Raw genomic sequence first — 27037 nt, forward strand, 5'->3', positions numbered from 1 at the left:
TTTTTTCGTTTAAAATCATAGATGCAGTAGAAGACATGGCTTCATAAAAGTAGGAAAGGTTATTTGTTACCAAAAGAGCGACCATTTTAAAACTATTATGACTATTTGCATACATTTACATGCACTGAAAGCACAGCCATTCAGAACAAACAAGGTTCATTATGAAGACAAACAGAGTATGACTGAGTGACAATCAACACAATGGCTGCTTTAAACTTTATCGGTCTCCTCCATTCACTGGCCATTTTTCTGACGACAGAGGATGTCTTGCATCTCTTTGGCCACTTTTATTTTTGATAAACCCAGGGGCTGCCTCTGTTAAGGTGAGAGACTGCACTAAGCAATCTGTTCGGTCTATTGAAACCTCGTATGGTCTCTGACTTCTAATAGGCAACCTTAAATGAATCTCGCTCAAGTAGTGGAATAGGTAGGAAAACTGGTTTAGCAAAAAGACATACACAGTTCCCTTAAACAGTTCAACTTTAAGGCATGTCTGCATGCATTCCTACTGCCTGTGACAATAGTAACACTTCCTTTCAGCCTAATAGGTCCTGAGCCCCATCCTTTGTCTGCTGATTAACTGCTCTATTCATTGACCAGACCACTAATTGCATGCTCCTTATAGTTACCCTACATTACTGTAAGAATTAATGAGACACAATTACAGCTCCCAGAAATCTCAGGACTAGCCAACTGCAAAGCACTCCAACTGAATAAGAACTCCCCAAGAATAAAGAGAAAAATTCAGCCTATTGTTCACAGGAAGCAGAATGTTTTTTGTTAAAAAATTGTATTTATTTGAAGCTGTTTCATAATTAGGCCCTGGAGAAAAAAAAAAAAAAAAGAGAGAGAGAGAGAGAGAATAGAGAAAGAACTTGGGAACCAGCATTCACTGAGAAATCACAGTGGATGCAAAGAGATGCACAGACAGTCCAGATATGAGGAGAAAAAACATAAGGAGTGAAATGTATGAAAAATTAGTGTATGAATAATACAAACATCTATAACCAATCAGCTGTTTAAACAGAGCAAGCCCCACTGTATGGGAATTACCACTACTGCAATCTTATCTGTGACTAACATAGCTTCAATTCTAAACAATTTAAAATAAGCATCTAGCAATCCTTCTGCACCCATATCTTCAGTATAGGACGGAGAAAGAGGGATTCAATTCCCCACTGCTGGAATTTAATACGTATTAGAAGTCAGTGTCATTAGCCATGGAATTCAAAAGGAAGGACAGAAAACACTGAGTTTTTGGAAAATCAGCCATATTGAAAACTGCACTCACATTTAATCCGTGTAATCAACAGCCACAGCTATTCAAAGTCTTAGTGCCTACAATCACTACCTATTAGCCTGTAAGTAGTTCAAAAGCTATTATTCTCACTTGAACAATTTTCCAATACACAAGAGACAGCATTAAGTTAATGAAGTTGATATGCAAAGTCAATATTCTTTGTCATGAAGTTGTCTTCTTCCGTTGGTTCATCTTCAACATATTTGCACCATATAAATTACATTGAAATTATATGTATAGTTTCTCAAAGCCACTGGTACTTAAAATGGAGTCTGAAAGGCAGCACTATAATTTATAGTCCCAGTAACCATTTTCCAGGGTACAAATTAGCAGTCACTGAGACCCCAAACTAAGAATGTCATAGACTGGCACTGCTACATTCCAGAATCAACATCTTTGGACAGAAACAACATTTTTTGTATGACTCTACAGGGATTCTCAATAATTGCACCTAACTGCGGTAATAGTTTAAATTCATGGAAAATGGATGTTCTTCTGATGCTATCGCTCACTGATATCACAGCAGAACACTTTCCTACATGAAGCAGACTGTTACCACCATGTGGTGCTGAATCCCAAGTAGGAAACAAGGCACGAACATGGATCAGAGACCTTTGTGTTCATTGTATAATAAGTCCAATATCCCTGTCATAGAACAGCAATCATTAACTCGGGGACCTTTTGTTAAATGGCCCCTGTGGCTGGACCAGTAACAGCAGGGATTGAATTTGCAATTTCTGTATCTCAAAATATCTCTCTTTTATGATTATGATTGCAACCAATGACATGGTTATATCTCTCCTTGTCATCCTCAATACTAGATTCACCTATGAGGGAGACTGCAAGACTACAAATTCATGTATTTCCAAGGTAAGACTCTAAGACATGAAGTGAAAATACCAATTTCTATTAACCTTAGCTGATTCATCAACTTCAGTGCAGGACCACAGAGCTTCCATATGCAGCTTTGGTTCTGGCAGTGTTATTTGAAATGGGCTTCCAGCATCTCTTGAAAAATCCTTTGAGGAAAAAGGAAAGCTTTGTCTCAAACAAAACATCACCAAGCTCATTCAATTTATTCCTATTTCAGGCTCAAAAATAGAACAAGTCCAAATTCCTGCAGAGCGTGATGCAAAATTATTTCTGCTAGTGCAAATAATGTATTCTGCTATCTGGTCCAGCTTTCATTTCTGATGTTGTGAAATAACTTGAACAAATACCAAATATGCACATGCTTGAGGCTAGCTGTAAGTTCTAGTTAGGGTCTCTCTCTCTCTGCATAGGAGAAAAGGGAGTCAAGCACTAAGAGCCCGCTCTTCTGATCATCACTTCCAACCAAGGTAGCATATGCAGATGAAAGATAATTAAAGAGCCATGCCAGTACTGCATCTTAAGATACAAGGAAAGGTTTCAAGACATAAGCCAATTTTCCTTGCACCATTTCTACTCTCCTGTACCAACTTCTTTAGAACTATTTGCAATTTCTGGTGCTGCACGTAGAATCAGCAAATGACAATCCTGACCCATCAAGTGTTTCCAAGAGCTTATTTTTTTCTGGAATGATTTCACCCAAGAAAGCTTCCCGCTTTTGTACTTCTCATCCTTCAGTTTGTGTGTTACACATCACAAGGTTCACTAATTATCTCTTTCTTTCTCTTTCATCATTATATTGACATCCAGTCTCCTTTCTTCCTGCAAGTAGTTGACTTAAGCAATGGTTGTGCTTATACCATCTCTCAAGTGCTGCCTCAAATCTATCTTTGACACTAGAACCACCAACAGTACAGGCACTAAACATGAACATTCATGCACTGCTCATGCAACTTGCAACTGTAAAACAACCCTGCAGATAGAAAATGAACAGGAGACAGAGATCCCAATCCATGCCTAGAACTGCTCTAGAGGTTGCTCTTCAGAGCAACGTAAGCATAGGCTATTATCTATGACCTGTGTGTGTAGTGATAAGCTCGTATATGGGTTCCTGATGCATGAGGTCTACAGATGATTTAGACTAGGAAGGTTCATATAGGAATTACACTAAGAGCACTCTTCCCCAGCAACTTATACCTATCCCTCAAGAGAAGTAAAACGTACGGGTAACTAGCTTCTTCCATGGTTTCTGCAACGGGAGTTTTTCTGGCAGAGCAATGTCAGCAAAAAAAGTCATACCCATCCCTAACAGACCTTCTTGATAACAGCTTTAAGTGCAAACTAGGTATCAGTATTTCAGCTATGACAGGAAAAGTGTCCTACACTATTCATGAGCTGAAGATGTAGCTTTTCATGACCTGGAAAAGCCCTTGCTTCTAAGAAGGTCAAATCCCATGAACATGTTTTCCACCAGCACCGACTAATACGGTACTAATACGGTGCTGTGCTAACACATGTAGAGAAGGTAAAAATATCGTATCAGTTGACAAATCATTTGTATTTTGCATTTACAACTAAAAAACGTGTTTATTTACAGCACACTGAGGCCACAAAAAGTTAGTTACATGGGAGGCGCTAATATTTCTATGTAAAAATTTGGTGATTTTAAGATTAGACAAAAAATATTTGAAAATATATTAATCTTTGGACATTTCAATTCATTGCATTTGGCATTCAGAAAGATTTAAACCATTCTAAGAAGAGATTCTATAGACAGTCCACAGATGCATCTGCTCATGAAACAAAATCATTAAGTACAAACCTCTTTCCTTTTAATCAACACTATTAGGTAGAAAGCTAACAAGAAGGTTTAAGAAAATCTAGATAGCTTGTAAATACAAGGTTCATAACCACTTTCATAGAATTAGCATATGGTATCCAGCAACAACCCCACAGCTAAACAGATTAGAAGCCGTGTCACTACTGTCAGAATTCCAGTGTTTATCAAGGCTCACCAAGATTGTACCTGTTCCTAACCTACTTTACCACCATACCCTTTTTCATCATCTACCATTCTCTTGCCCCCTGACCCTATGACACAAATTATCAAATACCTTTGAGCCTTGTACTGATATGGCAATAGATAAGGCCCTTTGAAAGTACCCCTCACAGAGGTAGAACACAAGGGTCCACCTGGGGTGCCCTTGGTACAAGAGATGATGCAAAAAAGAAAAATGAAGTGTTTCTAATTACCCACAAATGCTCAGGGCCTGCAATTAGTCTGTATGTAACCAGTGTTGTAGACAGCAACCAGCTCAGCCCTCTGAGCTACAGGAAACAGCCAGGTACATTAATTTCTTTAATAAATGTTTCTTTATTGAATACACAGAGAGGAGACAAGCCATTAAGTTTTTAATAAATGTTCCTTTATTGAACATACAGAGGGGATAAAGGCAGTCTGTGATATTTAAGCACCTATATCACTACTCCTATTTTTTTTTCGAACTATTTCATTAAGAATGCTGACTAAAATTATTCATATCCGAAACTGGCAAGACATGGATTGTGTGAGAATTGTTCACATATCACTAACTGAGAGAAACACAGGTACTAACCCAGAAACCAATTTACTACCTTAAATCAGTTTTATTGTTGCAAATAACACTGCAAGGAAACGTTTTTGCAATGAGGCAAGTGCAACAAAAAACATGACCCCCTCCATCCTTACCTTATTCCGTGCTGAAAACACTCTTCATCCATTTAGCTGCACCATCCAAAAATACAATCGTCTTGGACACCAGTCCAGAGCAATTTCTTCTTTTCAGCGTGGTTCACAGCCTGTGTGCCCTCAGCACCGTATACTCTCAGGCTTTCTGTACCAAAGTCCATAAGCCACACAGCTAAGACAATACTGTCATCCCACTCAGGGGCTGGAAAACACTCTCTGCATTCTCCTTTCCCTGGTGTAACTTAACTTACTTTTTTAAAAAGGAATGTGGTATTAAAAACATATATATATGTTGAAAGAATCAGTACCCTCCCATCTCCACTCTTCACCCTTTCTCCTCACGCTTCACCCTTCACTCCTCAAAGGCCTAGAAGCTGCTTCTTTTCCTCCCCACCCCCACCACACCAGCTACTGATACTTGTCTAGCTCATCACTTGGGCTGCAGCAGGAGTCAGCATATGCAGATTACCTGCTTTTTTCCAATCACGTTCATCTACCCAGGAAGCAGGTCAGGGATCCTTCATGCCCAAGTCTTCATGCGGTGGTCCCCATAAAAATCATGGCAAAGGATTGTCAGTTTTGTCAGTTAGAGTGACAGAGGAGGAAACAAAAAAGATGCTCTACAATTGAAGGTTGGTGGACTTTACAGAAGCATTCCATTATGCTACCATCCCTATATATGTTTGTTTTCATTCTGTTCCACTCATGGTGCCTTTTAAGAAAAATGGAAATTAAAAGCCTAGTATGGGAAGAAAGCATAATGCACTTCAGCTACAGTTAATGTGTATACTGAACTAAAAAAATGGAGAAGTCAAATCACACAGAGCCAAAGATCGATTTATGCCCTACTAGTAGTTTCATGAGGAACATATATAGAAGAACACAGAGACGTGGAGAATTAAGGGGCTATATTGGAAAAGTAAGCCTTACTCATGGAGAAGTCCAAGAGCGGGAAAGGTATTTAGGCCCCTAAATCCTACTTAGGGGCTTAAGCTTCCATTCAGATCTGCGGGAAATTAGTTATCTCTACACCCCATAGGATCCAGGCTCGGATCACTACCATAAGGCATCATGGTACCCAATTTGCTGTATTAGGCAACTAGAAGAATATTATGAAGAAATTCTTTGATGCACCAGTGACTACAAACAAAACTCCCACTCTGCCACATTTAACGTCCTACACACAGGACCATTTAATGAGACTAAGTAATAGCATTAGAAGAGCAGTTGTATTGTAGAAATGCAGAATATGGGGGAAGGGAAGTTACAGGCAATAGCTTATCCTGAACCTACTGACATGTTTAGAAATAAGAAGCCTGTCTTATTTTCTCTGTAAAGCTGCCAGCCTTTCTTCACACACAATTATCATGTGCTATTTGTATTACTGTAGAACCTATAAGCTCAGGTTATGGATCAGTCCTACACAGATGCAAAGAAAAAAAAAAAAAAAGCCTACACATCAGATGAAAGCCATGACACATAAATACTAGCCATAGCACAGTTCTTTAAATTGTATCAACCTAGAGTAAATCTAAGAATTATTGTCCACTGTAGAAGTATCATGAAAACATTCTTTGTATTACTCAAACAGGCTTAGAAAGGAGAAACATGCAATGAAGTCCAAGAAGTAATACATATCATTACAGCATTATAAATACCCTAGATAGGCAAGAAAAATACCTTCTTTACACAGTGTTGTTTATATAGATAGCTAGATGAAATATATTCCATGCAAATAACCTGTGCAAAAAGCAAAAAAAAAAATAGAACTAGTATTTAAAATCCTGGAGAGCTTTCTGTTATACACATGAGAATACATCCCTATATAGACGGTAACTAATATTTCCCACCAGTAATTTAGTCTTCCGCTCAGAAACATAGTGTAAAGATACTTTACTTCCACTACCCATAATAATAATAATACTTTATGGAAGTATGGAAATAATACTTTATGGGAATGGAAGGTGGTATAGTCACTGTACCTGGGGGTGTTCAAGGAAAGGTTGGACATTGTACTAGAGACATGGTTTAGTGGGTGACATTGGTGGCAGGGGGATGTTTGGACCAGATGATCTTGGAGGTCTTTTCCAACCTTAATGATTCTATGAAATTTGTAACTTTGGGGCAATCTGATATTAATATCAGATTGCTTTTATATATACTATATATACTTTAGTGAAGCTATTCTCAGCAATACGTGTTCATAGTTTTTTTCCTTCAGACTTGTATTATATTTCATTTACCTCACAAGCTTAAGAAATTTATTCATGATCTCTACTGTCTCTCAGATACCCTCAGTTACACAGATGACCAGATTAAAGAAAACATAAAGTGGTTTCTTTTATAACAATTAATATCAAAACAATGTTGTATTTCTGTTATCTGAAATCATAAACAAAGGAGAAAAAAACAGTGAAACTATGCTTGCTTTACTTTATTTTTTCCAGAATACACTCTCATAATTAAACTTTTCACTTCTCCAAGTAGCTGACTACTTATTCCTGCACAGCAGGAAGTTTTCTCCATAGACATATCAACTTGGACAATAAACAAAGCAGAAATCCCTGATTGGAATTTATAGCTAAATATAACCATGCATACTGTTAGTAAAATTTGCATATCTGTCTTTCAATATTAAGAAAAAATAAAAGTTGCAGTTCAATGAATTTGTACATTGCATTGCTTTGTCAGAAAAAGAAAAAGTATACAGTATATAAATAGATATATTGCATATATTATATACGTCATATTATATATTACACATAACAATGCATTATATTATATAATATATACAATATAGATATATTTAAGTAGTAAATTCCATACATATGGAGACTGTATGTAAAAGGAAATCTGTGCAAAAAATCCTGGTGCTGCACTGAGATTTGAAAGATGAGACATGCTAACTGTAAAGGAGCTTCTCCTTAAAAAAGGTGGCTTATGCTGATGAAGGGCCACTGAATTATAGAAAACCTTTCTAGCAACTTTTATCTCTGTCCTTTAACTACAAAATACACTGAAATAGTTAATGCATTTTGAAGACACGGGGCCAGTTTGAAGAATTTGAAGACCCACCTTTCCCCCCCAGCGCTGAATTTCCCCAAGACACATTAAGCAATGTGTTGTGGGGAAATTACGAAATTAACCAGTGTTTCTTGGGGAAACCGAATTAGCATTGGTTTCTTACATTTAAATATAGCAAAAACTTTCACTGATACTTTTTCCATTGATTCTTCGCCAAAACACTGCATCGTCACTAACCCATCAGCAATAAAACTATCAGCCATCAGCAGCAAGAATTCACATTCTCCTTTTAGATATTTGTCTCTCTTTTCACAGCACCCTGAATATGTGGATGTCTTAGGAATTTAATCTAAAGGCATTAGTGTCTCTAATTCCTTTAAAACCAAGTTACTTTACCCAGGTCAATCTATCCACAAAATTTAGCCATTGGTATACAATTGTGCCAGCATAAAATGATTTAGATCAGCATGAAAATTTCCACACTGAATAGAAATAATCGTATTACTTTGAGGTAGTTTTCCAGTATAAAGGAAAAGGAATTTTACAAAGAATTATACTTACTAAAAAAAAAAATAGCCTATGATGAACAAAAAACACTGAGTTTTTGTAAGTAAAGCTCTCTTATTGAATTGTAATAACACTCATACTAGGAAAGGGTGAAATTTATGGCTCCCACCATTGCACTTGCCCTGGGAAGGAGGATTCCAAGGTACCTGTAACCTATGCTTAGGTGTTTGACTACTCCTCAAATGGAGGGTGGAGAAGGAATAAATGACATTCTGGCAAAAGGGAGAAGCTTGCCTGTCACTTTAAGACATTACTTACGGTTGATGGTGCAGGTAAGTAGCCCACTTTTTCTTTTCCTAGGTTTCAGATGAAACAAACACAAACATTAACACTGAAATTACAGGATTTCTAACACCCTCACATCTGTGACATGCACAGGTATGCTCTCGCCTCTTGGAGCATATACTGTACATTTATTCAGGAGATCTTTCAGTCATGCTCCTATTTTTTTCTGCAAACATAACTGCAACTTTTTTCTTTCCAAATAAACAGGTAGTACTGACAGAGAAATGTTCTATGACCACCACATATAGTGTTCAAATTCAAGCTGTGGCTATAAAACAGCTTCACTTCATCAAAAAGTCTGAAGTTGGTCCCCTGAAAGAAATGAAACAAACAAAAAATAAATAAATAAATAAATAAATAAATAAATAAAAAACACTTGTGAGATCCGGGCTTGGCACTATTTCATCAGACATTTTTGCAAAATGTTCCATTCAGACACTGTACTACAGAGATAGCTAAGGAAGTGGAAGAGTAATTTTATTCTGCAAAGGCAATGAAAGCAGGGTAAATAATCTCAGTGATACAGAGCATTTACCTGGAAGCCACCAGCACATGGTATGCATTCTGGTCAAATCATAACAAAACAGAAAACTACAAGAAAGTGTGGTTTTTCATCCTGAGAGGTAACCATAAGATGCAGAGAGCTCACTGGGATGTGTCTATGACATTGAAGTCAACAGGAGTCAAAGCCCACAATTGTCCAAACACGGATTGCTGGGTAGGAAAACAAGCCAGCAGTTAAACATTACAGAATCACTAAAATTAATGAATTAAAGATTAATTCACTCACAGACTGTGTGTACATGGGTCACCTCATGGGGCCATCACCAGGAAGACAAGAGATCTTCTCAGAAGAACTTACTCTACCTGAAGCTAATTAACAGATATGCTGACTGTAAATAAAAGCAGGAGGTGGTAAACAGAAAAGAATAGGAGGTTTGATGGGGCTCCCAACCGATGCTGTACGTCAATAGATGTCAGTTAAAACTTAGATGCTGCTTTTGTACTCTCTTAAGGAAATCATTATTATCACATTATTCTGTAGCAGTCTAATCTAATCTCTGTGCATCATACTAGGGAAGATATTTTTTGATCAACTCTGCATTAGTTAACTATGCAATCAAGTATATTGAATTTATTTTGTTTTACAAACAGAATGAAGAAACTTATTTAAAACTGAATATGATAATATTTAGTTTTGCTACACCTAAAACCACCAACCCCAATCCAAACTAGTGGCTCTCAGAAAAACAGTGACTGTTTCAAAAACACTAGTGAGATAGCACAAACAGCTGTATTCAATAATCAGGAGACTGATACTTACAAGTTAATTTTGTTAAGCCATGGCAGACTTTTTCTATTTACCTTAATTATTTTCTAAGTCTGTAGAAAATACACCCGTTAACTCTCTTGGCTTTGGTATGAGATTCTTTACATGTATTTTACCATACTGTTTTCTTTCATTACCTCTTCCACATTTTTTCTGGCAATAAAGGGTTACCTGTAAGAAAAACAGTTTTGGTAATAGTGAGCACTGAAGAAACCTTGATGTTCAAAGTCTGTTCTTTGCCCAAAGCCCCCAAAAGTTAACTCCCACTGTAAAATGGATTTTGCTTGTTGTTTTCTAATACCATCTCTCATTTGAAGACCAGTTTTACAAACCATTTCTCAAGCAAGCAGACACTTTCAAGTAGCCAGGATCAATGATGTTAGTATAGACTATTTTGCATGAGAAAGTTTTGCAGGATGTAATCTTCTTTTCCTTGAAGTTTCAGTAGTTGCTACCTACTACTTAAATAAAAGAAATTTAAAAAGTCTCAGTCCAATTATTTGTGAACACATTTATTTCGCACCCAATTACTTCCCACAATACTTCTAGTTTCAAAAGAGTGGACAAATTTGGCAACTTTACATGCCTCTCACTTCTTGACACTATAATTAAATTCAGATTAAGGTATACAAATGACTTGAGAAAGGTTGCACTATTCTCACTATTCTTGACACACTCTTCGAGACAGGATTACAATCTCTTCTTCACAAGTTTGTAGGTCACTTTTAAAGATATGTATATGTTTTCATTGCATTTTTACATTTTTAGGAAAACATGGACATCTCTTTTTTGTTATTTTTGCAGTTCAGGAATTCTAATGTACTCAAATTCCTTCCTTATAAAATGATTCAGTAAAGATAATCAACCACAGAGCACTAACCTTCAAAATGTATGTGGATTCCACATACAAATAACTGGAAAGTGGTACCGTAGGAATTCACTCTTATACTTCACTACTGTGCTATCTTTTCTCCACCCTCTTACTCATCACAGTTTTGGTAGCAGAATGATGAATTTCTCTCTCAACAATACCCAAACTATTTCTTCCTTTCTAACTTTGTCTGCCTATTATATTTTCTTAGTGTTACTTACTTATAAAATTTCAGAAATAATAACAGGGAAATTACAAGTCATCTACTGAAAATGTACTGTAATTGACAGTTGTAACTGTAACTGTAAATGTACTGTAATTGACAGAAATTTCAAGGAAAATGTGCATATCTTACCAGGAAAAGATATAAAAGAAGCCTGGTCTATTTTGGTCAATATAACTGTGAAATAAACTGAAGTATTCAGAAGTAAAACTACATAAATCGAGTTCAGGTAATTGTAAAATTTCTCAATAATTTATTTAAAATACAGAAAAATTGTCTGTAATCTTACAAAACTGAGCATATGCTCATCTACAGACTTGATCACTAATGGTTATGAAGGTAAAAAGCACAGTATTCTTTAACAGTCATGAAGTTACAGTGTTATGTAACATAAGTTATATTGCTATGAAAACAAAGTTAAAAATATCTGGAAAGATAATTTCTGTAAGTGCTAAGATGCAAAACAAGCAATAAAAATTAACAGTGAACTTTTGCTTAAGAAACACCACATTGCCAGTTCCTGATAGATTCTGGCAGCAACCTACATTCTAACCTTGAACTAATGACTGAACATAACACACATTCTAAAACTACATGTAGGTCATATTAACAGTTTTGTTTCCTAAATTTCATTATTTGCTTTGTTTTCTCTTCTTGTCTTTCTCTTAGAAAGTGCAGTGAACTCTGCTGTAGCCTTAGAAGTCTTACGCTGTTATTCTATCCACTGTCTTTGGAAGAACACCCAAAATGGCTCACAGTTGTACCTGAGGCACAGTTGTAGCAATTCTCCCTATTGCAAGGAGGAATTAAAGAGAAATGGAAGCTGCAAAAGAAAAATAAATAAATAAATAAATAAAAATCAATACAAAGCTTGAGACACCAAAAATCACAACCTATTCACGCAAAATTTTGTAACCCAATGTTTGCATCATTTGTGATTGACTTACACCTTTCTTGAACAATGAAGTTTCATTTCTGATAAAGTTTGCTGAATTCCAGATTGCCAAAGACTAGACTTACTCATTTATCAGTGCATTTCTGCTTACACAAGGATGGCTATGCTCATTCAGATCAAAGGTCTGCTTAGTTCAGTATCCTGCTTCCAAAAGTAGCCACAAATCAGTGCCAAAAGAAGAGAGCATAAGCAAAGAAATCAAATACAGTGTTTTTCCTGAATAACTCCCTAGCTTTCAACTACATTCCACCCAGGAGAATTCCTAAGACTTATTTGATTTATCTGTTTAGCTTTCCACAATGGGTTTACTCTTTCAAGTACTTAGCCCATTCCCCCTCAAACCTGTTGTCAGGTTTGTGAGTTCTTGCACTTCTATCTTTCCAGTCCTCTCCACAATCCCACCTGGAGAAAGTGAGCAAGTGGCTCCATGGTGCTCAGCTGCCTCCCAGGGCAAAGCCATGTACCCACAACATCCCAAAACACATCTACCTTGGGCACAGAACTGGGAACTGTATTGCAGTGATGCTATGTCTTGTGCATATGCACTGTCCAGTTGATACAGCTATTCACATTTGTTTATTAAAAACACACCAAAATAAAACTAGCAAGATTTGAAAGACATCTTGCTTTGAAACTTCTTGGTTTTGAAGGGATTTGTAACCTCTTGAAAGAAACTTTCAGTCTGTACATATCACCAGCCAGTTGAGTCCAGTGGGAACTAGCATTCTGAACACTGTAAAATGCTGCAATAGCAAGAATTATAACAAGGTTGAATATAGCTGGAAAACCAGGCAGATGTCATGAGTGAAAAAACAGACACCTTAACAAAAGCAGCAAAAAACCTCTGTCTGCCTCCCTCAGTCCAACAACTGAATTTTGATCCAAGAAGGTTAAATATAGGTCTGCTAGAAATTTTTCCACTGCATCTATTTTTGATGGGAAATGGGGCTTTCAGTTAAACACTTTTTGGTTGGATTTTTTTCTTCTTTTTGCATGCCTGAAGTATGTGCTTCTGCAAATAAGCTTTTCCAAAAAGCCAAACTTGCAAACCAAAGTATTTTGATTGAAAATAACAACAAAATTAATCTGTGGCTTACCTTGCTTTATGTAGCAGATCTCTATCAACACTCCCCATTTAAAGGTCAACTCCAACAATACATCACTTTGAGGGATTCCCCACCTCCTACACTCCCTTCAAAAAGCAAAGATCATGGTGCAGTGTCAAAGATGGTAGGCCCTCTCAACTTTATAGAATAGGACCAGCAGGCATCCAGATTATAATGCTGGAGAACTACAGTAACATTTTTCAAATCAAGAAGTTTCAGTTTTCAGACAATGTCTTCCACTCCTCTGAATTCTGTCAATGCATGTAGTTTTTTCATGGAAAACAAAGGCAAAAATTAAAAAAGCAATGTCTTACTCATTAACCTGCAGCCGAACATCTGGGTCCATCCATAAACAAATCAGAAATACATTAAATAGTAGTAAAATGTTTCAAATTTTTCATAATAGGTTAGTGGGACTGTTCAAAAGCTAAGGAGCTAAAACAAAATAAAAACAATAAGGGCTCACTAGACGGGATAACTTCATGTGTGAGTACAAAGTTATAAATTACCAAACGGCCTAACAAACAAAAACCCAGGTCAGCAAAGAATAAAGATAGGATTCAAACGTCTATGCTCACTAGATAAGAAATCTGTAAAAATGAATAAATAAATAAATAAATCTGTATACCAAAATCAGCCAAGTAGCAAGAAAATGAGACATTCAACTTATTAGTCCCTTTCAGGGCTCTCTAATTCAGTGAATTAACCAGAAGGAATTAATTTGACAAGGCTAGTACAATAAAGAGCGAGAGTAACAGCTATGCCATTATGGCAGTCATCACCCCTTTTTCTTAGGACCCCCAAATCCAGTGGAACAATGGATTTCTCATCCAGAAACCACCCCAGCCAGACAGGGAAGCACCCGACGACTACTACTAAGGACAAAGTTTGCCGTTGAATGTTAGGCCTAAATGTCTGTTATCCATCTCATCCCTCATGTCAGTTTCCAGCCATGCAACTCCCTCCCCCCAACCCTGCTCCGAATGCAAAATAAATGAATAAATAAAAGAAATAAAAGAAATCAATCAAGACTGCATCTTTTGTAACACTGTTGTGAGCCCACAAAAGACAACTGCAAAAAATCTCATACCAATGGGGTACTATTTTCTTTTCCCCCACCACACACGCTCAGGACTATTACTGCCATCATTAGCACCAACTAAGAACCAAGAAAACTCAAAGGAACTGGCAAAGAAATATCCTTATTAAAAACTCAATGGATGAAATGAAAGAAAGGACATTTTGCTATTACAGTGAAATTCCTCTCAACACTTTGCTTTTCAATCACACCATTCTTTTACTAACATAAAAATAGAGAAAGGTTTTTAAGAGTGAGTTTCTGCTGAGACAGCACATAAGAGTTCCATATAAGCACTGCTTAACGCTAATTCCCTGCATAGAGTTAACATCTTTGACTGCCTAACGTTATAAAGTGAAAAGTGCTAACACAACTTGTCATTCTCGAGGCCAATTTATTCATCAAAATTAACACAAGCCCAAGCCTGCTGTACTTATTCATATTTGGAATCACCAGCCACTTATGTGTTGTCCCAGCAAAATTAGTACAGTGAAGGATTAGTCAGGATCTAACCCCAGAGATAAAAACTTTGTTTAGAGTAAGTGAAATACAAAGAATAAATATTCAGAATGAGTGATGGAAGATATGTTTGTTATTTCCATTTTAACTCCAGGGTAATGAGTAATTTCTGTAAGAATTTCTAAGTGTGATTTTTATCATTCTATATTTTAAATATTACCACTGTGTATCCTCCATCAAAAGTTGGGATTGGAAACAGTGAAACATAAAAAATCTCCATTTCAAATAAGGATATGAAATATTATTCCTTTAAATTATGCTATTATGGACTCATGAGGTGTAAAAAGTATTATCAGAATGAACAATTTTTTGTTGTTCAAGATTTTAACAACCCAAGTTTCTCTTCAAATGAGTTACATAAAATTTCACTTTCTCATTATATCTGGGTTTTGTCTTTATCCATGCTTTTCAACACAACGATTCTTTTGTTCATTTCACTTCTCCCTTGTTAAGTGCACGGCTTCATTAGCTTTTCATTTAATTTATAGCATGAGAGAGGGCATACACATAAGCAGTTGTCCCTATATAATTATATAATGCAAAAGTTGGTAAGTCAAACTGGACTATGCTGCCTAACCTTGTCTCTGCATCAATTCAGATAGCCCAGAATAACCTGTTGGCAGATGGGGCATCCTTAGCTCAAAGCTTGACTCTCAAGTCTGCTTCTACCAGGCTGAATCAGCTGGGACAGAGCTGTCCACAGGCTGGGCTGCTACATTTCTTGCCTGCAGTCCCACGGATCCTCGCAACATAGCAGCTGAGCCACTCCAAGTTTGATTTACAGCACATGAGAAAGAACCCTGCACTTCTCAGCTTCTCTGTTGCGGTTCTGTCAGTTTCAATACTCAGAATTGTTAAGAGTTACTCCCCTTATCACCCTGTCTGTTATCATGTAACCCAAATATACATGCCACTAAGTTAAGGTAGGTCAAGTTAAAAAATAGAGCCTCCTTCATTCCTGCAGATCTGACATCAAAGACCAGATACATGCATGCCACACCATCTTAAGATCAGACTGTAATTCTTATTTGGAAGCCCTTCATCCCAGATGGCTACAGCTCAGTCAGGTAAGCCAGATGGCAAGGCAGCAGCAGTATTTATAAGAATCTTTGCAGGGATTTTTTCCCACGTTGTTAAAACTGGGGTCCCAAAAAACGAAGATTCACCAAATGGGCTTCTTAGCCAATGCTGGGAGTAATGATGGTGCATGTGCCATTTCAGCATGTATAAGCCTTAACAGCATTTTGATTAAGTATGGGGACAGAATCATCCACATCACCACAGAAGTCACTGGCATGCTGGAGATCTAGAGTGCTCGCACTGGGCCAAGAGTGAATGTCGCATAGACAGGCACTCGTACTACCACCGGAGACCAAGCTCCTCCCTGCCAGCCTGGATCCACATAACCTCACCTAGGTTCAAGATGACATTTGCAAGTTAATGTTCTAGCAGTTGCTAGAAAGCAAATAAGTGGTTACCTGGGCAATCAGAGAAAGACAATGCTATGTGCTGCATCCATACACACTTAATATGTGTAGTAATTGAACTGCATGTTATTTGTACTACTCTCCACATATGGTAAAGATGGAAAAATTGACTGTTTAATGCAGAAAAACGAAAAGCTTGTCTTTAAAAGTCACAGGATTTATCTTACGTGAAACACCATACCAAGAGGTATTACAATCTGTAGCACAGGTGGAATATAAATAAAGTCTGCTAAATAATGGGCAAATTTAAAAATTAATACTAAAGAAAACAACAACAACAAAAAGATTGCTCTCAAGAACATTCCTTTTCTTTCATAAGCCTTATGTTTTCTTGCATTCCATTCCCCTCCATTGTTTCACCAAAGGGAAATGGGGCATTACATGATTATGCGGAGTGTGCCAGTACACTGCAGCTCAACCACTGACTGTATGGTGTGGGGGAATAAAGGTAAACCCCTTGATACACCTCCATCTTATGTAGCCCTCATGCTAAACTGCTGCTCCCACTACCTTCTTATGCTGATTCTGTGGTTCATGCTTCTTTAGCTAAGCCTACACATCCAGAGTGGCCTCAGGAAGAAGTCTAACCAAGGTCTTCCCCTATGTTCAGCAAAAAAATCCTCCAGCCATGCTGAGGGCCACAACCTGCAGCTTCACTGCTGGAGCATTCCTCAGAACACAGCACTCATCAATCACTGTGTCATCCTCCTTTATGGTAAAAGGACTGCAAAGCCCCTCCAGCAGTTTCTCCTCCTTCTCCATCACCTGCACACTGCACTCCAGAAGTAGCTAACAGTAGATTGCATACAACCTATTTTATTTTTGGCTAAAGGCCCTCTCAAGTCAAACAAACAGTAGCATCATGGTAGTTTGCCCATCCACAATCAGATCTGACAGCACCAAAACGATGTAAACAGAACATTCTTCTTCCTGTCTACAAAAAGTTTGCAGGAGTCGCAATAAAATACAGGCTGCCTCAGATGTGCCAATGCTATTTAATTTTTCTGTGAAAGGAAAAATATCCATCAAAATATAGGATACATATGCAGACTTGTACTCTCCCATTCTTGTTTCTTTGTAAGTTTACAGTGCCAGATTTTTACATGTAACTTCTACTTTGCTGACTTGCAGAACTACAAATCAATGTATTCCTTCCCATATTGGACTGCCATCACACTGCTCAGTTTGGACCACACACGGCATGTGAGAGAAAAGTTTGAACTGGGGAAAAAAAAAAAAAAAAAAAAAAGAAGAAGTTTCTTTTACATTTAGTTGGTACTTTTTAGGGAAAAAATGAACACAGTAAGATGACACAACTCTACCTTACACTACTGTACCTGCCTACAAAGCCATTCTCTCCTCCAGTTGCCCTTTACCCTGTCCTCACAAAGTTCTGGTTTCTCATTTCATGGCATTGTTCAACACGCTGTCCATGCAAAATCCCCTATGTCTTGTAGCTAACCACTATTTGCAGAAACAGTCTCTGGGTAAAGCTCTGTGGCCTGCGATAGGAAGGAGATCAGCCTAAACAGTCCCTTCTGGATTTAATCCATGAAATTACTGCCTTCAGTCAAGGCTTCATTCTAACAAGATTATTTGAACAATTTCCATGGACTGAATTTTTCTTTTCAAACATTTTTTTTTTTATAAAAGTGCCATTCACTGACCTATCCAGTACAGACAATGCCCCGCTAAAATTGACTGGAGAACATCATGTTGGGAATTAAAATGCATTTTTCCAGTCTTATGAACTAAACATCTGTATTTTTAAATAAACAAAATACTATTTCAAACCAAGATTTTATGTGGTATTTTACTTTCAAGTAAAAATAAGTAAATAAATAAATCAAGCAAATTTACTAATCTCTCAAACTGAAAAGTCCTGCAGTTACCATTACCAGGTTTGGTGTGATCCATACAACCAAAAGTGCAAAGCCTTAGATGCACACAAAAATTCAGCTTATTATAGAGCAGCCAGTGACAAGCAATAGAGCCTAAATGCCTGAACAAAAGTGGCATGAATATTTGTGGCAACAAAGATTTGCAAAACTGTTATCTACTTGTCAAATCTACAGGTTTGCAAAGAGTTGTAGTATCTGTAACATTCTTGCCTTCATCTGCTGGATTTATGTTTCTGCATGATTTGATGGCTGGACATTTGTTTTGAAACCCTTACAAAGTGTCTGAAAGTAAGCTGTATTGCTATAGCAAAGCACAGCTTTTCAGAAAATGCAGGTGCTGTATTTTCTGGAAAAAAAAAAACCACACACAAACCATGTTTAAGACTTGACCCTCGATTCCTTCATCTCAGTGCTTCGACTGACTTTAGCGAAGTCTCGGCATTGGAGGAGCACACAATGGGCAGTGATTCCACAGCCTCAAGCCATTCAGGCTGCTTTTCAGGCAAATAAAGTAAAGCGCCCTCCCCACGGCTGGGCTGTTTTGTATACCTGAAAGACAATTTGACAAATTACCGTGGTCTTGCAAGGGAACTCGGATACATAGGCGTTATTAAACTGCTATGGAGTTCCACAGCACCGATTTTGTTGTTACCGAACAGCTCCAAGGCACGCAGTTATCTTTGCGCTGCATCTCTTTCCACGCTGCAAGGAAACAAGAGCCTATATGACCGATAGTAAGCATGAAGCCAAGCGTACTGTTGAGAAACTTGGTATTCTCCCCTTTCTGGGAGAGTTACAGTGTAATTCTAAACTGCAGCATTCAGCATGTCTCCTGAGCTTCCTTGCTGAAGTATGGCAATGGAAACGTTACAGCATCTGTGTTGCTTTTGGAAGCCATCACCTCACATCTGCCGTCTCCGTAGCGCAGAGCTGAAGTTCAGCACAGAGGTACTTTGTGGCAGGCAAGAGGGATCCTGACGGAGCGGGGATTTATGCTCGCCCCCATCTCCTGACCAGGCTCGCTCCTTCCTGCATTCAGCAGCGGTTTTCAGACAAGGCACGCCTCGAGCAGCACCAGGGCCGCTTTGGGGGGCTCGGGGAGGATTATTTTGGTGTCAGCCCCGGGGACCCCTGGCTAGGCACAGCCGCCCGCACCCCTCCGCCGGGCTTTGTTCGGCCTCGGGGCGCTTCAACTGCTGTGGAGCTTTATTAACCGTCTGCTGCTCTGGGGAAAGTTCTGAATTCGACACACACGCCCTAAAAATATATATACATATATTTATATACACGCGGCGGTGGGATTAACAGCCCCAGACCGCGACACGCCGAGGAGCCCGGCCCCGGCGCCTCCCCGCCAGCCCTGAGGGCGCACAACGCTCCCTCAGGTGGGCGCGGAGAAGTTTCGCCAACTCCCGCGGCGGCCACACGGAGAACGCGCGGCCCCGCCTGCCCGCTCTGCCGCCGGGGGCTCCCCCCGGGCCCAGGCACCCGACGTGGGGCCGCGGCTCCCGGCTCTCGGCAGCCCGGCGGCCCCAGCGGGAGCCCCGCAGCGCCGCGAGCACCGAGCGGCCGGGGCGGGCGGCAGCGCGGCCGCCGCTCCCCTTAAGGTGGTCCGGCGGCGGGCTGAGGGGGCGGCCCCTCACGCCTCCACAGCGGCCCCCCGGGCGCGGCGGCGGCGCCTCCGTGCCCTCAGGCTCCCAACGGCCGCCGGGAGCGGGGCTCTTGGAGCTCCTCACGGGGCGGCCCCGCGGGTCGGGGCTGAGGGACGGGCTGCAGGTCCCCGGGAGGAGCCGCGCACCTGCGGCACGTGCGCCAGCCGCCGCTCCGTGCTTCGGCACAAAGTGCGTTTTTATTGCAAACGCCGCGTTTCTGGACCCCAGGTTTCTCTAAAATTTCACGTTTTTACCCCAACGCCGTGAGAAGAGGGGCGCAGCGAAGCCGCGCTGCCCCCGTGTGTGTGTGTGAGTGTGTGTGGGCGCAGCTCCGTGGCACGCCTGGGGACCGGGACCCCCGTGCCTGCACCCAGCCGAGCTCCAACCTCGCAGCCCTAAAAGCGTACCAAAAATTTAAAAAAAAAAAAAATAAAAAATAAACTAATAAAAAAAACACAACTAATCTCGCAGCCCCGCTCCACCTTAACGGGGGCCGGAGCCTCCCCCCCTCCCTCCGCCGCGTGATAGGCGGCCGGGGCGGGCGGGGCGGGGCCCGGCGGCGCTCGCTATAAATATTCATGAAGCGGGGCGGCCGGCCTGGCGCGGCCGGGGCCGGGGAGCGACAAGTTGCGCCCAGCCGCTGCCGGGCTCGCCCCGCGGCTCGCAGGTGGCGGGTTCGCGGCCCGGGGGCGCCTGGAGGGGAGCGCAGCCAGCAGCGGCCGCCTGAGCTTGAGGCTTGAGAAGGGGGCGCTTGGAGACTGCGCCCGCGGAGCTCCCGGCGCTTCGGAGCGGAGGAGCCGCTCCCGGTCCGCCCCAGCCCCGCTGCCCGCTGCTCGGGGCGGTGGGAGCCCGGCGCCGCGGGGTTGCAGCCGCCTCCCGGCCCCCGGGGCCGGCCTCGGCCATCTTTGAGCGGGGACTCGGCGGCCAAACTTCTCTTCGCCGCCGCTTCTCCCTCCCTGGAGCAGCGAAGGAAGCGGGGACAGCGAGAGAGAGAGAGAGAGAGATGCGGCGGCGGCTGAGGGGGCTGCCCTGAGCGGAGCCCCCCCCACCACCACCACCACCCCCTCCACGTCCTCATCATCACCGGCACAGCGTCCGTCTGTCCGCCCGCCCGTCCGTCCGTCCCGAGCGGCGGGGCCGCGAGCCCCCTCTCACCTGCGGCCGGCACGGGGTAGCCGGGGCCGGGGCTGCTGAGCGGGGGCGGCGGGGCGGGCTGCCGGGGCCGCCGGGCGCCGAGCATGGAGTGGAGTTACCTGTTGGAAATCACCTCGCTGCTCGCCGCGCTGGCCCTGCTGCAGCGCCCAGGCTGCGCCGCCGCCTCGGCTGCCGCCGCCGCCTCGTCGTCGTCGTCCTCCTCTTCTTCCTCCTCCTCCTCGTCCTCCTCTTCCTCGGCCAAGGAGCTGTCGTGCCAGGAGATCACCGTGCCCCTCTGCAAAGGCATCGGCTACAACTACACCTACATGCCCAACCAGTTCAACCACGACACGCAGGACGAGGCCGGGCTGGAGGTGCACCAGTTCTGGCCGCTGGTGGAGATCCAGTGCTCCAGCGACCTGCGCTTCTTCCTCTGCAGCATGTACACCCCCATCTGCCTGGAGGACTACAAGAAGCCGCTGCCGCCCTGCCGCAGCGTCTGCGAGCGGGCCAAGGCCGGCTGCGCCCCGCTCATGCGCCAGTACGGCTTCGCCTGGCCCGACAGGATGCGCTGCGACCGCCTCCCCGAGCAGGGCAGCCCCGACACGCTCTGCATGGACTACAACCGCACGGACCTCACCACGGCCGCACCACCCCCTGCCAAGCCCCCGCACCGTGGCTCCAAGCCGGGCAGCCCTGCCAAGGCGCCCCCCGCAGCCGCTGTGCCCCCGGCTGAGGCCCCGCGCAAGCCACGGCCACCGCCGCCCTGCGAGCCGGGCTGCCAGTGCAGGGCACCCATGGTGTCAGTGTCCAGCGAGCGCCACCCGCTCTACAACCGAGTGAAGACGGGGCAGATCGCCAACTGTGCCCTGCCCTGCCACAACCCCTACTTCAGCCCCGACGAGCGCGCCTTCACCGCCTTCTGGATCGGCCTCTGGTCCGTGCTCTGCTTCCTCTCCACCTTCGCCACCGTCTCCACCTTCCTCATCGACATGGAGCGCTTCAAGTACCCCGAGCGGCCCATCATCTTCCTGGCTGCTTGCTATCTCTTCGTCTCCCTCGGCTACCTGGTGCGCCTGGTGGCTGGCCATGAGAAGGTGGCGTGCAGCGGTGGTGCGGGGGCCGGTGGTGCGGGTGCTGGGGCGGCGGGGGCTGGAGGTGGCGCAGCTGCAGCAGGGGCAGCAGCAGGGGGACGCGGGGCAGCAGGCGGTGCGGCCGAGCTGCAGCCTGAGCTGGCAGTGGCTGAGCACGTGCGGTATGAGAGCACCGGCCCAGCACTGTGTACTGTGGTCTTCCTGCTCGTCTACTTCTTCGGCATGGCCAGCTCCATCTGGTGGGTCATCCTCTCCCTCACCTGGTTCCTCGCTGCTGGCATGAAGTGGGGCAACGAAGCCATCGCTGGCTACGCGCAGTACTTCCACCTGGCCGCCTGGCTGCTCCCCAGCGTCAAGTCCATTGCTGTGCTGGCGCTCAGCTCTGTGGACGGGGACCCCGTGGCTGGCATCTGCTACGTGGGCAACCAGAGCTTGGAGAACTTGCGGGGCTTCGTGCTGGCACCGCTGCTCATCTACTTGGCCATTGGCTCCATGTTCCTGCTCGCTGGCTTCGTCTCGCTCTTCCGCATCCGGAGCGTCATCAAGCAGCAGGGCGGCCCCACCAAGACCCACAAGCTGGAGAAGCTGATGATACGCCTGGGCCTCTTCACTGTGCTCTACACGGTGCCAGCAGCCAGCGTGGTCGCCTGCCTCTTCTATGAGCAGCACAACCGGCCCCGATGGGAGGCCACGCACAACTGCCCCTGCCTGCGTGACCAGCAGCCTGACCAGGCCCGCCGCCCCGACTATGCGGTCTTCATGCTCAAGTACTTCATGTGCCTGGTGGTGGGCATCACCTCTGGTGTCTGGGTCTGGTCTGGCAAGACCCTTGAGTCCTGGAGGGCTCTCTGCACCCGCTGCTGCTGGGCCAGCAAAGGTGCTGCTGTGGCTGGGGGCACAGGGGCAGGGGCAGGCGGGCAGGCTGCAATTGCTGCAGCAGGAGGACTTGGGGCCGGCGGTGGTGGCTCCCTCTACAGCGATGTCAGCACTGGCCTGACGTGGAGATCAGGCACCGCCAGCTCTGTCTCCTACCCCAAGCAGATGCCCCTGTCTCAAGTGTGAGGAGGGGGAAAGAAGCCAAAGGTTAGGGAATGAGGGACACTGGCCTGCCTGAAATGCCCCCTCACTGTTTGGTGCCATTAATGAACCCCTAATGGTCCTTATTAGCCACAGCTTGTATAGAACAATGCAGCTGGCAGAGGCCCCGGGCTCCAGCCCCCTCCTCCTTCCCCTCCATTCATATGCAGGGAGCATGTACTTCAAGGAGCCAGCTTATTATTTTGCTGGCAGAGGAGGGTAGGGGCTCACCCGTGTCTTGCAGAGGGCAAGGCAAAGCAGCTTCTGATTCACTCTGGACTAATAGCAGCTCAGGGGAGGGAGGCTCTTCCTTCCCCCCATCCTGAGGTGGGAGTCTGCTGGGACTGCAGGTTTCTTGGGATATTGATGACCAGGCAAATGCCTTATAATACAGACTGAATCAAAACATGTCTTAATTATACACCCCAGATAAATACGGGTTTCCTACATTAAAGGATGTATTTATATAATTATTTGTTACCTTGTACAGATGTGTAAAATATGTATATATCCAAAGCTATACAGTCTGTAAATTTTTTTGTAAAAATGTTTAGAGGCTACCCCTGTAAGAGCAAATATGAGTATTCTATTTTGTCAATAAAATGACTTTTGATAAATGACTTTTTCAAGCTTTTCCCCTACTCCTGCCCTGGTTATTCCAGCTGCTCTGTGTCAGCAGGGCATTCTCATGGGTGGAAGGTCCCAAGGATGAGCTACGCTCGTGTTCTAGCCAGTGCTACGTAATAGGCAGCCAGCTATGGTAAAGTAGTGAGATAACCAGACTTGAGGAAAACAAGTAATTCAACAAGTCATTCTTAAAAAGTGTGTGCTAAAACCCAAAACTGGGGGCGCCTTGAGCAATGACAGTGGCTTTAAACTAAACCTGTCTGAAAGAGTCTTCCCACATGGCTTGTTAAGTAGCCTTTCAAACTGGGTGTTATTTTAGGAGTGTGAAACATGCACCTCTCCTATCTGTTGTCTGTGCTTTGGTAAGCACCTGCCTTTCCAGGGACACATACTGAAGTGTACAAGGTTAATGTTTTAGCTTCATACATCCCATACTACAGTGGAACAGTGACTTGAGATTTGTTAGATCAATCTCTCCTTAACAGATTAAACTAACATCTTAACCTTTCATACTTAACTTTTGTATATCAAATATGGTCCTTTTTCAAGAGAAAAGGCATTGTTCTTCTGTCAGGACTAAGCTAATTTATTTGAGCAGAAGGCTGTTGAATTAACAGAAGAATGCTTTGGCAATTGTTGAACTTTTTACCTGTCTGCCCAGTGGCTCAGAACATCATTCCTTTAAGAGGAGCTAAATGAATAGGGTTAATCTGTAGGGAACTTGGTTTCTTTTGAGTTTGGGAAAACTTTGATCTTTTCTCTTCACCAAACGTGATGTATAGTCTGAAGTTTCTTTCCCTGCTGCCTGGTTCCTCTTGTTGCAGACCAATTGGCCACCATGGAGCCTTAAAGTTCTTCAATTAAAGGGACGTGGGACTTTTTTTTTTTTTTATTTTAAGAGGAAGACTTGTAACAGTTAGTGAACACCAGAGGGAAAAGGGAGAACAGCCTTTTAAACAGCTTTTCCCTGTATTGTTAGCCAGACTGCAGGCAGCAAGGCATGGCTTGGAGCATTATAGAAAAGAGCTATGAATGCCCTACAGGTGGTCTGCTCACATAATCTCCCCAATTTAAAACATTTTCCTTTACAGGACAATTGCATTACAAAACTCCCTTCTCTTTTGCTCCTAATTGAACCAAAGAACAACTGCAAGATTTTTCTTTAAAAAACTGAGTGTCTTTTAAAAAAATCTGTTAAGTAAATTCTAATCTCTTTGCTAAAATAGGATCAGTCAGATTACTAATAGTAAAAACTGCTTTAGACATTTATTCCAGATATTTTTATGCCTTCTGCTTATATTCAGTCAAATTAGCAATAATTTAAAAGCAATTGGTTAGGTTGTATGTTAGCAGTGAAAAGATAGCCCCAGGTCCCTTATTAACCTGTCAATCATGATAAGAGATGGGCAGCTACCCTACTAATGACACAGATATCAATCATTATTTGTGGGAAAAACCTTGTTCCATTGAGCACTGACTTGATTATTGGTGTCCCTTTCAAAGTTCCCAACACTTAATAGAGTCCTCCACTTCTACAAAGTTACCAGGATCGTGAAAAGGAAGAATTGAAAATGCCCATCTCCGGCTCCAAGGAGGGAAAAATAATTTTAACTTCTCAAATCTAAAGGATGTTCCACTGGGATTTGTGTTTGCTGCATGTTTATATACCAACCAACCAGAATATTGACGTGTGCAACAAACAGAACAGGCCTCTTCTACCCTGGTGTTTTCCTTTAGGTGAGTTGCAGTGTATTGCTGGAAACCTTTTTTTTAAGGATAGTTTCTCAACATTTAGATTACTGCAGTATTTTTCCCTGATGATGGTGGGGCTAAGGTAGAGTTTTTCTTCCTCCTAGGGAAGCACTACATACAGAAGCAGGATCACCCAGCAGATAAAATGTGTTCCTTCTCCTCCAGTGTATTCTAGCAAGGAAGGGGAGCTGGGGAAGCCAAAAGCATTTGGTGGGAATTTGTTTAGATGAGTCTCTTGCAGGTTGCTGGGGCTGAGATGAAAGCACTTCTAGTAAAAATAAATAAATAAATAAATAAATAAATAAATAAAAATAGGAAGTAGCTTTGTGGCTCAGCTTACCCTGGGATCAGCTAAGAGGTGCTGCAGGTAGGTGGCCATAGCCAGGAAAGCAGTCCCAAAATTAGTCAGGTTAGCAAGATGCCTGCTTTGGCATTTGGAATTGACTGAGCAATAATGCAAAAGTTAAACAAAGATTAGATAATATTCAACTCACTAAAATGCCAACATGTGGAAAGGGTGCTAGAGAAGCTAATTTACTATTACAGATTTTTATGAATCAACATAAAAATCTATGTCTGGGGAGAAACAAATAAACAAAAACACCTAACAGCAAGGCATTTAGGTATACAAGAAAACAAAAATCCACAGCTACACTGAACTTCCCATTATTATGATAACTTCTTATCAGATGTTAAAGATAATTTCCCTATGAAGATCTCCAAAAACGTGATGAGATGGTAGGAGTTACATGTTAATTTTCAAGGTCTGATGATAGACTGCCTTCTCCCTAAAGCTGCTAGAGAACCACTAAAAATAGCCCCAACAGACCAGTGACCCAAGCACTTGCCTGCATAGCAGGACTGCCCTAGGCATCCCAGGCACAGGCTCACCCCTGGGCAGAGGCAGCACCCACGCCAGCTCCTGAGAGCCGAGGGGAAGCCTGATTATCACCGATGTGGCTCCACAGCACAACTTGCACAGCAACATTTGGAAAGCTGCGTAGAAGGCAACTAAGAGCCTCCTGCAGCTCACAGAAAGGTTTAACTGCTTTATTCAGGAGAGTGACTAAGCTAGCAGAGAAACATGTTTGGGGATTTTTTTTTTTTCTTCTCTATTAAGCAGCATACCTTTTGAGTGCTCCTTTTCTTTCCAGGACCCTTTCCTGCTTTACGTGTTCCTGCTTCAAAAGGAAATCCCATGGATTAGCCTCCTCCTGCTGTAATGACTGAATAATCCTGCAGCCTCCAAAGGAGCTAGGCCAGCTGCCTGTGGGCATTTTAAAAAGAGGCAGAGCAGCCCAGGTGTGCTGCAGAGCATTTGGGAGGGACACCTCCCCTGGGCCCTAGTGCTTATTCCCCCAGAGCTGCGTGTAAGTGTCCTGCAACCTGCTCCAAAGCTTTCTCTGTGCTGAGGAAGCTTTCCTGAAGCTTCAATAAGCAGTTAGCATGGAAGAGAA

At 42.8% G+C, this 27037-nt stretch overlaps 1 protein-coding gene across 1 annotated transcript; it reads left to right on the forward strand.

Annotated features, from left to right (window-relative positions):
- The first annotated feature begins 21116 nt into the window (after nt 1-21116).
- FZD8 (frizzled class receptor 8) lies at nt 21117-23807 on the forward strand. The gene has a single exon (XM_082752089.1). It carries the CDS (start codon nt 21135-21137, stop codon nt 23184-23186), a length of 2052 nt encoding a protein of 683 aa, XP_082608215.1. The 5' UTR covers nt 21117-21134; the 3' UTR covers nt 23187-23807.
- Nucleotides 23808-27037: the final 3230 nt, after the last annotated feature.

Source organism: Aythya marila (genome assembly GCF_965140915.1).
Source record: "Aythya marila genome assembly, chromosome: 2".
NCBI classification, from domain to species: domain Eukaryota; kingdom Metazoa; phylum Chordata; class Aves; order Anseriformes; family Anatidae; genus Aythya; species Aythya marila.

Excerpts from the sequence above, each read along its gene's own strand:
- FZD8 (XM_082752089.1), top strand. The coding sequence starts at position 21,135 with ATGGAGTGGAGTTACCTGTTGGAAATCACCTCGCTGCTCGCCGCGCTG.